A 12,584-nucleotide genomic window follows, 5' to 3' on the forward strand; every position below is an offset into this window, starting at 1 on the left:
CAAAATCTTATCCATCATCTGCAAGGCTATCAGTTTGATGCATTTCATAAGCACTGAGTTATAGTATTTAAAAGAAGTTGGGGTAGAGGATAGAGGAATTAGATATTATCTATACTGCTGTAGATTTTACATAAAATCTTATTTATTTTTATAAAAATTATATGGATGAAAATACAAATAATATTTTTTTGTAAATGACTTGAAATATTAGCTAAGTGCCAGTATACCAGTTTCCCCATGTTTATCCTGGGTGGGGGGAGGAAACAATTTGTGGACCGATAATGCATGAAGATTAAAACATTTTTTTTAACATTAATTATATAAATACTGTATAGTCATGCATCCCTGCAGATTGGAGGGAGACTTTCAAAAGCACAAGGCCAGTTAGGCATCCAACTTGCATGGAAAGTTGATGTCCTTTGCACCTTTGAAAATCGTCCCCAGATGTCATATGATTTTAAGAAAAGTTGCTTAAACTGCTCATTATCTCTCTTCCTCCTCTCAGTGTACAGTGACCCATCTTCCTCTTCTGACCAGCTCCCTGACAGCTTTCTCCTGGTCACCACACTTTCCCGTGCTGCTGGCTCCATGGCAATTACTCTTCTTCCAAAGTTTGCGGCAAACTTACATTTGCATTCTACCTCTTAGCATAGAATTCATAATCTTTGCTTTGTATGTGTGAAATCCAGAGTTTAAAAGTACTTTACCCTGAGTTAACTTAATCTTGTACGATATTGTGACAACTTAGTGTTTATAGCAAGTAATTTTGGAGCAGACCCATAAAGGACTTTTAGATAGCTGCTCATTTTCCCAAAGGACTTTTCCCATAGGGTTCTGTTCTGTCACCTCTTGGTCAACATGTATATGAGGTCATTAATAGAATTAATGAGGTTTGGCTGGTCATTGGAGACATAAGTATGCAGATAATACTCAGCTCTTACTCTTCCTTTTTGTCTGGATCATTCCTTGCTCTGCCGCAGACTTCCTATGTAACCTTGGGCAAGTCACATATGCCTGGTCTACACTAGAAAATTAGGTTGGTTTAACTAAGTTGGTCAGAGATCTGAAAAACCACACCCTGAGCGCTGTAATTAAGCCATCCTAAATTCCCCCATCGACCTAGCTAGCACCTCTTGGGGAGATGGATTACCTACGCTGATGAGAGAATCCTGTCCGTTAGCGCAGATAATATCTATACTGAAGCACTACAGTGTAGACAAGCCCTTAATCTCTCTTTGACTTGGTTCCCCATCTGTAAAATGGGGATAATAGCACTTTCCTATCTTATAGGGTGTTGAGGATAAATGCATTAAAGATTGTGAGGCACTCAAATTACCACAGCGATGTCTCATATAAGTATCTGGATAAAACAGGACAGCATAGAATAAAATGTAGACTTCTATAACTAAGAAAAGGGAAATTTTCATTTATGCAGGATTAAGTTTTGCCATTATCCACTTCTGAATTGATTTGTGTCACCTTGCGACAGACTTCCATAAGCATGTATCCTAATGTATTTACACCATACAGTAAAGAAAATTGCTAGATTTTCTATATTAGAAAGTTCATGTTTTCTTTAACTGTTTTATTTGCGACTTACCAAATTCTCTGTGCTTTCTGTCAACCCCAAATCTAATATTCTTTAGAAATGAACTGGATTGGTACTTAGTTTGTTACACTGGCTTTTTTGCAAACATGGTTTGCATTAATCAGGATGTAATAAATATCAGCTATTCTTCCATTATAAAACAATCTCTGGCAGTTCTAAGGAGCATTAGAATTGGAAGCCTTGACTTTCATGGATCAGCTTCCATTTGAATTAACACTGATACATTCTCTCTGCCTCATTAAGACTAAATTATCTTTAATTAGTTCCTCAGATGTATTAGATATACAAAATGAAATGTTGAGACTGCCAATCAGATCACCAGATGGCTAAAGTTTAGTTACTGAGGATTTATTAAAATAAAAACCAATCTCGGAGCACCATATAAACAGAAAAACTTGACTGTGTGGAGGTTCATTGTAATTGGACTTGTGATTTGCACATTGCAGCATGCCTACAAGCAGCTTCTTCTGTACAGGGGTTAAAGAAACTATAGGAATAATCTGCATTCTTGCTGGACGGAGCAAGTCTATCTGTGAAACTGGGTTTCAGGGGTTAATTGCAATACCTATTATCGGTGTGTGTTTTTCTATGCTCCTCTGCATTCTTTGTTTCAGTCACGTGCCGTTTCATACGGGGGTTCTCTGACTCCAGCAAGAACTGAGGGAAACTTTAGGTATGCATGGGAGGGAGAAGACTCCTAAAAGGAAGGGGAACTGGCCCTGGGGTTTGTTGGGAACCAGGTTTCATCTCCATTTCCCAATCATGTAGGGCCTGGGTGCACTAAGGCGGCATATTCTCCCTCTGAAGTGACTGTAATCCTCCATTCATCAGGAGGGTTCTTTCAAAGAGGCCATTCAGAGTTGAAAACTTGGGGGAGCTCTGTCCTGCTCACTGCTGGTCTTCTCCAACAGAGTACATATAGAACTAGCTAGGGCATCTGGTCACCCTGCTCCTGGCCTTGCTGATGCTCCTGTGCACTGTAGCAGGGATATTGTTCAGCTTTGGCAGTTTCCTAATAGCCCTTTGATCCTCATGCTGGCTGCCTCTCACCTGTGTAGAGGAAGGGTCCTATTGCTTTTGCTCCCCACGCACAGCTGAGAAGTGAAAGGTGCCAAAGAGCTTTGGAGAGTGGAGCTAGTGTCATGCAGACTCATTTTTAATCAGTCAGTTTAGGACATGTTTGGAAAGAGGACAGAAGGAGATAGTTATGCTGGAGGTGGGGGAAAAAAGGGGAAGAGAAGACGGCTGGAGGTTGAGGAGGCAGGGGAGAGTGGGATCTAGAAAATGTGTACAAATCTAAGTTAGACTGAAAAGGCAAAGTGCAAAAAGTCAGAGGCATGGGGGTCTGGGGAGGAGGACAGAAGAACAAATCAAGAACAGTAGGGGACAGGGCAGAGGGAGAAAGGGAATTAGGGTCTGCAGGGCATGGGACAGATAACTTCAGTTAAGAGAATGGGGATTGGAGCCAAAAGTAGGGATAGGGAGGGCTGCCTCCCACTCTCTGCTCATTTACTGGCCCATGTCCCATTTTTTATTCCAAAATACTGGGAGAGGGTGGTTGGTTTGGAAGGAGGAATGAACAACTAAGAAACCTCCAGCTATTAAAACATTTTTACTTGCATCCTGACTGTGACAGGTGTCCTGATCCTTTCTGCTTAAAAATAAGGGCACTCTAGTGAATAATTCTCTTCCATGTAGAAGACCATTGGAAGCAAGTGATATGTCTGAATTGCGCAGCATAACAGGAATGGTGGAAATAGAAGACCACAAAGTCTTGGAAACTCAGGATATTAACATTTCTGGATTAGCAGGATAATAATTGCTTGTCTGATACATAATGCTTATTTTCATAGTTCTTTAAAAATAACTGATTTGTCACAAAATCACTCAATGGTAAACATAAATCTTTCAGATGTACAGATGAGGAAACTGAGGCAGATAGGTTGAGACAGTTGCCATAGATGATAAAGAGGCAGAGAGAGAGAGCCTAAATTAGAATTTGAGAATCAATTAAAATAAAAACTTCTGTCTAAGGAATCTTCTCCTCCAGCACCTGATAGTTTAAAACTGGGTTTCTCCAACTGCATTGCTACTTTGGAGCAAAGCTGCTTGAAGGATTATGGAGTGGTGAGGTCGTCCCTGAGATAGTCACATCCCTACCTGTTGGCGGGTTTTAGAGATTAGGACAAAGATAGGAAATTCTTTTATGCTTTATTCAATCTAGCTTTTTTGTGATGGTTTAGCTCATCTTCAGGTAAAGAGATTTACAGCAATCTAACTTGGAGGAGGAGACAGCCTGGATCACATGGCCAGTCTCTCCTCTGAGAGTGTACTAATAAATATGTACGAGAGCATTCCTTGTGACTATGACAATGCACCTATCTAATAATAGTGATGAGTTAGTATGGCTCCAAAGCTTCTTACCATCCTGACAATTTGTAGTCTGATGGCCTTGTTCATCAATGTGGGTACAGAATTGGCAAATTCTTCTTCCTTTAAAGATTTGCCTTGAAAGAATTAAGGGTGATTACTGGTGAGGTCATTGGCAATAATTGTTCAACCAATCCTGAAGAAGAATACCACTGCATTTGCTAAGGTGCCTGATCATTTGCACTCTTTGAAGGAGGAACTGACTATCTTAACCATGAGAACTGTGTCTCCTCACCAAATTTCACTCCCCATGAAGGAGAGGCGTCCATTTCATAGGAGGTCATGGGTCAGATACTCCTTATTTCTGTTTGAAGCCAAAGATTTTTTTACATATAAATATCTTATTACATTTTTTATTTTACTGTTGCCATAACACGTGTGTGGTGTAGGACAGTTTAAGTAGTAATATAACTAAAATGAAAGGAATATATTTATATAGTTCATTAAATATATTTTATTAGGTTTTCCATTGTGCATACATTAAAAATACTGTAATCTAGTTCTAAAATTTAGAAATTTATTAATGCTATTATATTAAACTCTTTAAGTTATGGTTCACTGTGGCTACTATGAAAGGGATGCATTCAAGTGTATGAAAAGCATTTTTTTCAGAATCAGTGATAGTTTAATATGCTGTGGAGACAGCCTGGACAAGACATCATTCAGTTTCAGGTGCTTATGGACTTATTGACACATTATGATTACAGTAAATGCAAACTTTCCATCTCTCCCCACATTAAAGCATTCTGAGCAGCTATTTCATATCCTCTTCAGAAGAGGAAAAATAAGTTGAGTAATATAAAGTTCTGAGAATAGTTGACATTGGCAGGGTTCTAGTGATGGAAAATGCAGTGGTGTCATAGCTGTTGTAGAACACAGGAGTTGGAACTCTATTAAACCTCAACACATTTTAAATACTCTATTTTGCAGGGCATCCATCATGTTTGAAATTTTGTCCTGAGTTAACAGCAAATGTAAAGGCCTTAAGATGGCAGTGTATCGAATGCAAGACATGCAGTGCATGTAGAATCCAAGGCAAAAATGCAGTAAGTTTAATATTTTAATAGCACCGTGTCTTTTGAGTTCGTGTTTGCATATTCACCCATATTCTGTGGGCTAGTCCCTTCAGCTTTACAATTTCAGGCTACTTTAAAAAGAGTAAAAATATAAGCCTCTATAGAATGTAATAAGCTCTGTAATCACTGTTTTCAGTTTCTTTTTTTCTCTTACTGTCAGATTTAAAGATACAAAAAGTAGTGACGCAGAATCTCTAGAAACTTTGTATTAAGCCTTTTTTTCAATTTCAGGATAACATGCTCTTCTGTGATTCTTGCGATAGAGGGTTCCACATGGAATGCTGTGACCCACCACTTTCCCGAATGCCTAAAGGTGATACTGAAAACCTTTCTTGTACTAATGTATTAATTAGACCAGATGTTCAAGTACCAGGTTAGACTTTCAGCACGTATAGATTACTTAGCAGTATGGTCCTGAAGATGAAAAGCAAAGCCTCTTGAGCTTGACTGTTCCTAAGATTCCTTCCTGCAAAGTGAATGACATTCCTATTGATCAATTTTATAACATGAGTTGAGTCACTGAACTATTCATTCAGAGTGAAGCTGTTGGGCAAGGCCATAGCTGACAACATATGGGATATACACACTAGAACATATCAGGGCACATGGAGAAAGCCTCCTTTGTGTCTTCCAGAGGATATCATTGTAAAAAGCCATTTGACAATCATGTGGTCAGAGTTCCTCTCTTCTCTCAAAGGATCTCTTTCTCCATCTAGGATTATATGTACCGTATTTAATATCTCATTCTTTGTATCACTGCTGATCACTGTTTTTTCTTATATTTCATTATTAAAATTGCTCCAGATATAAAGTTTTTGTTAAATAATCAATAACCTTTTTCTTCAATAATCAATATTTTTGTATTCATTTGCCCATCTTTAGGCTTGGCCAAGTAAGGTTAGGTTGTTGTTAGCATATCTGAGTCACCATATTTTTGAAATTACAGCTAGATGTAATCTGGCCCTTTTTTTTCCTCAAGAGCCATTGATGTAGATTGGTTTGTAGTGCCTCCTTGTATTTTGTAAAATGTATAAGCTGGTTAACATTTTGGAAGGGAGTTTAGAGAAACTGAAAATAGATGTGAACATGGCAAAATTATATATTTAGCAGTGTTATAAAGTTTGGCCCCACCTACACTGGGAACAAAAGCATCCACTACTGTACAACCTTCTTTAACATAATTACTGTTGACAAGGTTCTAAAACAATTTGCCTTACCAAACAGTGCTAAAAGAAACCATGCTATAGTCTGCTGCCACTGTGTGTGACATGGTTTAGCTTCCTCCAGAAAATTTTTTGGGACAGTGGTTAGGAAAATCCTGCTACTGTTAATTGTTTCTAAGCTGTATCTCCTACCTAGGCTTCACCATCTACTAGTGCTTGCATCGTCTAGCAGAACCACGTTACCTGAAATGGCTTTCAAGAACTATCTTGAGAACTATTTCAGGATCTTGGAATTGAACGGTATGGAAAAGGTCTGACGGGCCCATAGGAAATGAGAAGTGGGGAATTTTTAGCACTGCAGCCAGTATAAAGTACACTGAGCATATCTAGAACCTGGAAGCTCCAACTGAACACACACAGAGAAGGAAGCAGGACTGGTGGGAATCAGCGGGGAGGGGGAAGATGCCAGGTGCTACGGGAAGAAACCCAAGAGGGCAAGCTACAAAGGGTCTTGAGTCAGCAGGTTTCAGAAGGATAGCCATGTTAGTCTGTATCAGCAAAAACAACGAGGAGTCCTTGTGGCACCTTAGAGACTAACAAATTTATTTGGGCATAAGCTTTCGTGGGCTATAATCCATTTCATCAGATGCATGGAATGAAAAATACAGTAGGCAGGTATATATATTACAGCACATGAAAAGATGGGAGTTGCCTTACCAAGTAAGGGGTCAGTGCTAACGAGGCCAATTCAAACAGGGTGGATATAGCTTATTCCCAACAATTGACAAGAAGAGGTGAATATCAACAGAGGGAAATTTTACTTTTTGTAGTGCTAATGAGGGTGGACGTGGCCCATTCCCAACAGTTGACAAGAAGGTGTGAGTATCAACAGAGGGAAAATTACTTTTTGTAGTGACCCAGCCACTCCCAGTCTTTATTCAAGCCTAATTTGATGGTGACAAGTTTGCAAATTAATTCCAGTTCTATTGGAAATTTCAGTTTCTCGTTGAAATCTTGTTCAAGACTATTTTTGAAGTTTTTTTGGTTGAAGAATGGCCAATTTTAAGTCTGTTATTGAGTGTCTCAAAGCAGCTTGATAAGTGTTGAATTAAGGCATCTTGTTGTGCTCTCAGCAGAGGGGTTTGTATGGTGAGAAGCCTAATGATTGTGTTCTCTAGTGTTCTTCTTCAGCCTCACATTGACTGATCCGGGAAACCTAAATGAGGGTAATTAACAATATGAAACTGAAGGTATGTCTACACCACCCAGGTTACTGTGCGGCCACGTGGGCAGTATAGACATGCTTTATCGCCGGGGGAGAGCTCTCCCGGCAATTTAAAAAAAACCCACTGGGCCGGCAATAATGCTACCACCGCTTATTAGGGGGTGGGATTTTTTAAATTGCCGGGAGAGCTCTCCCCAGCAATAAAGCATGTCTATACTGATGCTTTTCAGTGCTAAAACTTTTGTCACTCATGGGGTGTTTTTTCACACCCCTGAACGACAAAAGTTTTAGCGCTGAAAGTGGCAGTGTAGACACAGCCTGAGAGAACATAGACACTGAAGCTACAGTAAAACTCTTCACATACATCACCTCATTTTCAATTGAAAGCTTGGTCTAGTACAGGGGTCGGCAACGTTTGGCACGCGGCTCGCCAGGGTAAGCACCCTAGCAGGCCGGGCCAGTTTATTTACCTGCTGACATGGCAGGTTCGGCCGATCGCGGCCCCCACTAGCCGCGGTTCGCCGTCCCGGGCCAATGGGGGCAGTGGGAAGCCGTGGCTAGCACATCCCTCTCCTGCGCCGCTTCTTGCAGCCCCCATTGGCCCGGGACGGCGAACCGTGGCCATTGGTGGCCGCGATCGGCCGAACCTGCCGCGTCAGCAGGTAAATAAACGGGCTTGGCCTGCTAGGGTGCTTACCCTGGTGAGCCGCGTGCCAAACGTTGCCGACCCCTGGTCTAGTACTTCCTGGATGGGGAGAGGTCTGGCAGTAGAAAGAGGGGACATGTTAGAATCCTTCTGCTAGTGCCACTCTCCCATGATCCATGTTGCTATGGGAAAGGGAAAAGTGTCCTTCTGAATTATAGAGAGTTTCTCTTCCCTTCCCCCAACCATCCTTTTTGCTGGAGTAGAACTTGTTGGCATAATGCACCTGAGGTGTAGCTTTCTATACCTTGGGTACAAACTGGACACACACCATATGCATGTACAGTTAAAACAATTTATGTTTTTTCTTAATCAATGCAGGGATGTGGATTTGCCAGGTCTGCAGACCAAAGAAGAAGGGAAGAAAGCTACTTCATGAGAAAGCTGCGCAAATAAGACGACGATATGCAAAACCTATTGGACGACCGAAAAATAAACTAAAGCAACGAATGTTGTAGGTTCCCTTTTTCCAATTGACTATAGTGTTCTTGAAAATGTAATACAGTGAGATTTTAGGTGACAGTTTATTTAAAATTAAACTACTGCTTTTGCTGAGTACTACAGCCTGAAAAAAAAAATCACATGCGTAATCTTCAATGTAATGGAAAATAATTAAGTACAGTTGGTATTTCTGAGTCTTCTGATGGCAGCAAAAAGTTATCCTAAAAGTTTGCATCACTTTAAAAAGAATCACTGTTGGATCCAGGGAAGGAATTAGACTTAAATTCATATGTGAACAATGCCATTTCCCAAATACAAGTGGTGCCAACAATCCTCAATAACAAATAGCCATATGATCGATTACTTTAAAAAGAATAAAAATCTATCATACCTGGGTTATCTGCACAATCCATATCAAATGGATGATACACCAATAAAGTGAAAAATGCAATTCACCTCACTCCAAAAGATGGCTTGCAAAGTTTCCTGCAATTGATTTGTCACCTATTCAGGAGACTGTTCTGTGCTGAGTATTTACTTGCAAGAATATGCTATTTCAGAAATGCTGCTTGCTATCTCCTAATATTGGTACAAATTCCCTCTTAATAGCTATAAAATCCCTACCTACAACACAAGCTCCATAATGAGTCAGTGCTCAGTTCAAGCCCCAGAGGTATCCATGAGACTGAGCTATTGAGTCCAGAGTTACTTTGGAAAAATAACTTTTTTGACCTTTGCTGCTGCTAAGTAGACGCCAGTCAGGAGGGGAGTGGGCTGCAGTTCCTCATGCTTTTCTCCAGCCCGTGGGATATTTAGTGTCAGAGAGAAGAGGAACCTGTAGCACCTTTGGCACCCACCTTCCCAGTGAATGTTTATGTAACTGAACACAGACTTGTTGGACATCTTAAAGCTGGAGGGAGGACTGTTGTAGGTGGAGGAGCTATGTCTCTTGTCCTTTTCACCATCTTTTCATGGTCACACACAAGAGAAAACAGAGCAAAGCAAGAAACATCCATAGCATGGACTAAAAAGACATCCTAAAAAAAAAGGCAAAATGTAAAGCCATCTCATTGATTCATTTCATCAACTTGGCAATAAGAACATCTGTGGCAATCACTCATACATTTCTTGTTGCAAGAGTGAAGTTCAGTGATGTATGCACACATTGATTGCCACATCTTGACACTATAGCATCAGCTTGCAAGGTCTAGAGCACATGAATTACTTTCTGCTCATCTAATAATGACAGTTACTATTTAGGAATTAGGTGCGAATGTTAAAAAGTAGATTTATTTGTAGCATCCTTTATGGGAGCTCAGTGACCTTCTGTCCAACATTGTGGTGTTAGAAGGAGAAGATGATTGTGCAGACACTGCTGCATAGTTAGAGTGAATAGATCTCCTGGTTCTCCAGGATTGTTCTATGTTTTTGGCAACCGTATCAGTAGGTTTTAGGACCAAGTTCAGCAGATCTGGGATGATGATCACTCAGTTGACACCTCCATTTCACAATGAAGTTCCTTTGCCATCCCCTTTCTCCACTTCTTTATTGCTGTACTACCGTGCTTCAGGTTGTACCCTGGATATTCCCACTACTGTGGCAAAATCAAAGAGAGAGGTGACGATCAGAGAGGCAGGTTGATGAGTTGGTAGCACATTGGGCCCAGCAGAGAAGTTGAGTCCAACTTTTGCATTAATGTTGAATGTGAGGAATGGGTTATTTGAATCTGCAAAGCGAGATGATAAGGATAGTAGCATGTCACTGTCCAACACATGTTCCTACCTTTGCCCCCGCATGTGCCCTTCAACGCTTTTCTCCAGTGCTATTCATTTGTACTTTTGTGACTCTCATCACTGTACTGTAGGAGAGCTTCATAATCATTAATGAACTCTACTACTTGCCCCAGTCCTATGGCCCCTATCAAATTTTTCTCTACACACCTAAGACCGTCCTAAGGTTTCTTCACTCCACATTGTCAAAAATCTACTATTCACTGCCTAAAAACTTGGTTAATGCAGTGTTAAGGTTGACTGGCAGCATCTTATACTTCTCCAGAATGTCATATGCACCTATACTTAAACCTCTGAATGACTAACAAAGAGTTACAGTAAAACAAACCCAAACCTTGGACAACTGGGATATATATTGTTAGAGGAAGTGTCCCACAAAACCTTAACCCTGCCCCCTTACGTGACTGTGAGAGAGCATAGGACTGTACCCTTCCTGAGCAGCTGGAGGACAGTGTGAAAAGTGCACAAGAGTAATGTGCTGGAAACTATTAGGTCGAGTGTAGGTCAGGTTTAGTAAACACAAATTAGCTAGGAATGACCTATATTCAACCACTTCACTTACTCTCAACAAACCACCAGAGTTGCCAGATTCTAACACCTGTTCATCTTTGTCCTAGCCAATCACCTTTACCTAGCCCTGACTGAGACTGGCAGTGCACTGTTGTGTGCCACCAAGCTGCTAGAACCTCCCTAGAGCAGTAGAGCAGGACAGAGAGGGCACATGGTACTTTGTGAAAGCCAGCGCAGATAATGTGGAGTTCTAATGGGCACTGAGAATATGCAAGACAGTGTTAGAAATGGATGAAGCACTCTTATATTCCTCTGTCTTATTGCACGCACAGTGGAATGCCAGTATTTGGAGGTGACAGTAGCAGTTGTTACAGCAGCCTTAAGAACTGAAGAAGAGCTCTGTGTAGCTCAAAAGCTTGTCTCTCTTACCAACAGAAGTTGGTCCAATAAAAGATATTACCTCACTCATCTTGTCTCTGTAATACCTGGGACTGACATGGATACAACAACATTGCAAACTAAAACTCTACAGACATTTTTCAACTGGTGTCTGCTCAGCCCTCCTGTGTATCACAGAGAGACAAAAAGAGAGAGAGATTCCTGATTCCTCTAGCATCAGCTGCACCTCTCCTTAAATGGCTGTGTGAGCTATGGTGACTTGCTGCAACTAAGCTCTGGATCAGTGAGCTATGAGCCTAGCCCAGTGTCAGTAAGAACGTGTGAAGAGCAGTAACGATGTAGCATTGAGTTGGACAAAACTGAGTGCAGATTTTATTAGAGGTACGTCAGGTTTTGATTTGTCCCAGTGCCTGTTACTAATTGCAGGAGGGCAGCGGTACGGGAGTCATCACCTTAGATTTAAGTACAGGTGCATTTGATATTCTGAAAGCATATGAGGCACTACTGGCAACCTTAACTCTGCATTAACCAAGTTTTTGGCCCTTTGTTTTCGAAGAAGTATTGGTAATGAAGGGGACATCGAGGGCACCTGTGTGGAGGAAAATGAGGGATTTTCCAGCTTTGCCATCCCTCTGGCTTCTCCATGTCCCTGGTAGGGCTGGAGGAGCCCTGGGGAGAAATGAAGATATTAACCAGGGGACTGTGAGAAGCACACCAGCAAGGGAGTGGGGAGGGGAAACCCTAGACTCTCTACTTCACTTTGTGGATAAGTACAAGGGTAGAAGTTTAAAAAAAAAAAAAAAAAAAAAGGAAGAGCTATCTCAGCCTCACTGTAGTAGTGCTGCTGCCCCATTATCCTCCTCACTACCTAGTCCCTAGTGAGAAATTTGGTCCAAGTTTGGGATGCTGAAATCTGATCACCCAAGCATGTTGCAGTTGGCACCTGAGGGCCTTGATTTCACTTCTGCTAAAACAAAGTGGAAACATTTAGAATGGAATGTGGTACCACTCTTACCTTTAGCTATTTGGGTCCTTGCACCACAACCATATAATAAATACTACATTTAAAAATGGGCAAGTCCTCCGAAAGAGCTTGCATGATGGTTTTGACTATAAAAATCTCATTCCCCACTTGTGTCCGAGGATTCTTGGGTAATCCTGGTGACTGATTTGCAGGATTTGTCCAAGAATAAATTATTTCCCCGTTTTCTCAATTGTATGTATGTATTTCTGTCATT

General features: G+C 41.0%; 1 protein-coding gene across 24 annotated transcripts in view; it reads left to right on the plus strand.

Moving 5' to 3' along the window:
* Nucleotides 1-12,584, plus strand: part of KAT6B (lysine acetyltransferase 6B) — a 195,429-nt gene that overhangs the window by 109,616 nt on the left and 73,229 nt on the right. For 13 of the 24 annotated variants that reach the window (XM_042856134.2, XM_065551669.1, XM_005278749.4 and 10 more), the window contains exons 4-6: nucleotides 4,970-5,085; nucleotides 5,347-5,428; nucleotides 8,528-8,660. In XM_042856134.2, the coding sequence (XP_042712068.2) occupies nucleotides 4,970-5,085; nucleotides 5,347-5,428; nucleotides 8,528-8,660 (331 nt within the window). Of the gene's footprint in view, nucleotides 1-505; nucleotides 612-4,969; nucleotides 5,086-5,346; nucleotides 5,429-8,527; nucleotides 8,661-12,584 lie in introns of all 24 variants that reach the window. The other 11 variants (XM_065551659.1, XM_065551654.1, XM_065551658.1 and 8 more) reach the window with 2 other exon arrangements.

Source organism: Chrysemys picta, chromosome 7 (genome assembly GCF_011386835.1).
Source record: "Chrysemys picta bellii isolate R12L10 chromosome 7, ASM1138683v2, whole genome shotgun sequence".
Lineage (NCBI taxonomy): Eukaryota > Metazoa > Chordata > Testudines > Emydidae > Chrysemys > Chrysemys picta.